At 42.5% G+C, this 995-nt stretch overlaps 1 protein-coding gene and 1 long non-coding RNA gene across 3 annotated transcripts in view; both read left to right on the top strand.

Annotated features, from left to right (window-relative positions):
* Nucleotides 1–995, top strand: part of LOC119469923 — a 51,587-nt gene that overhangs the window by 17,232 nt on the left and 33,360 nt on the right. The window lies entirely within an intron of this gene.
* The window catches only part of LOC108298648 (neuroblastoma breakpoint family member 1-like), an 18,698-nt gene that overhangs the window by 3,039 nt on the left and 14,664 nt on the right, over nt 1–995 (top strand). For both annotated transcript variants that reach the window (XM_017521271.2, XM_037735859.1), the window contains exon 2: nt 163–267. In XM_017521271.2, coding sequence (XP_017376760.1) covers nt 163–267 — 105 coding nt within the window. The remainder of the gene's footprint in view (nt 1–162; nt 268–995) is intronic.

Raw genomic sequence — 995 nt, 5'->3', positions numbered from 1 at the left:
CTAGGGTGACTTAGTCTAGGGCCCGTTAGAACATTCCCATCAGAATATCACATTCTTACACTGAGAATATTTTAAGTCCTTGTGCTATGACCAAACACTGATTTGGTCTTGTGTGAAGTGCGATTTGCTTAATGTGACCTGCTCTTCTGAATTTGTTTACAGAAGATCGAAAAGATCACGATGAAGAACAGATATACAGAGACAGCAGAAATAAACTTCTTATGAGTCAAGTGGCCTACTACCTGGGCTGCCGGCTGAAGACGGAAGGTTAGTTCTATAGGTTCACCATCACGGAAGTGCTGAACGATGTTCTGTCTTGTCTCTGAGAAAAGACACACTCTCTTCTTCAAAGTTAATTTCATCCTTCCCCTACTTCTAGGAAAATAGCAATGGGTATTTTAACATTTTGTTATAGATGGAAGACAGAGGCCAAAGTATTTAGCAACTTTTCCACGTCTGCAGTAAGGCCGGTGTGGGACTAGTGTTAATATCGCAGCTATTGATTCCTGACGCAGGCACAGAACCACCTGTTTTTCTCAGCAAGAGGCTAAATCATGTTGACAAGAATCCTGTCTACCATATAAGATTCTGCAGAACTTACAAGCAAGATAAAGGTAGAAGTGTTTATTTCCAGGTTTCAGGGTGACTGAGTAGCTAAGACAAGTTGCTTTAAGGAGATCGAGAGAGGAGGTGAGAAGAGAAAAAGCAGGAAAACAACATCTTTAAATCAGTAGCCAAGACTGTCAGTGACACCCTCAGTCCTGATTAAACCAATTTCACATCACCAGTTTCTAACCCATCATGTGTTTGCGTTTCTTCTCCCCAGTCCCTGGCTTTCTGTGTCGTGCCCAAAATGCCAACATGGTGGCATCTGGCAGGCCTCCTTCCAGAAAAAACACAGAGGTGAACATTCCAGAAGGCATTGAGAAATCCTGCTCCCAACAGGAAGAAAACAAACCGAATGTCGGAGCCAACAAAAATAGACTTCTTATGAG

The sequence above is a fragment of the Cebus imitator genome, unplaced genomic scaffold (assembly GCF_001604975.1).
Source record: "Cebus imitator isolate Cc_AM_T3 unplaced genomic scaffold, Cebus_imitator-1.0 Scaffold1029, whole genome shotgun sequence".
Classification (NCBI taxonomy): domain Eukaryota; kingdom Metazoa; phylum Chordata; class Mammalia; order Primates; family Cebidae; genus Cebus; species Cebus imitator.
The sequence above is the reverse complement of the archived record's forward strand: the minus strand, read 5'-3'. Positions and strand labels throughout refer to the sequence as shown.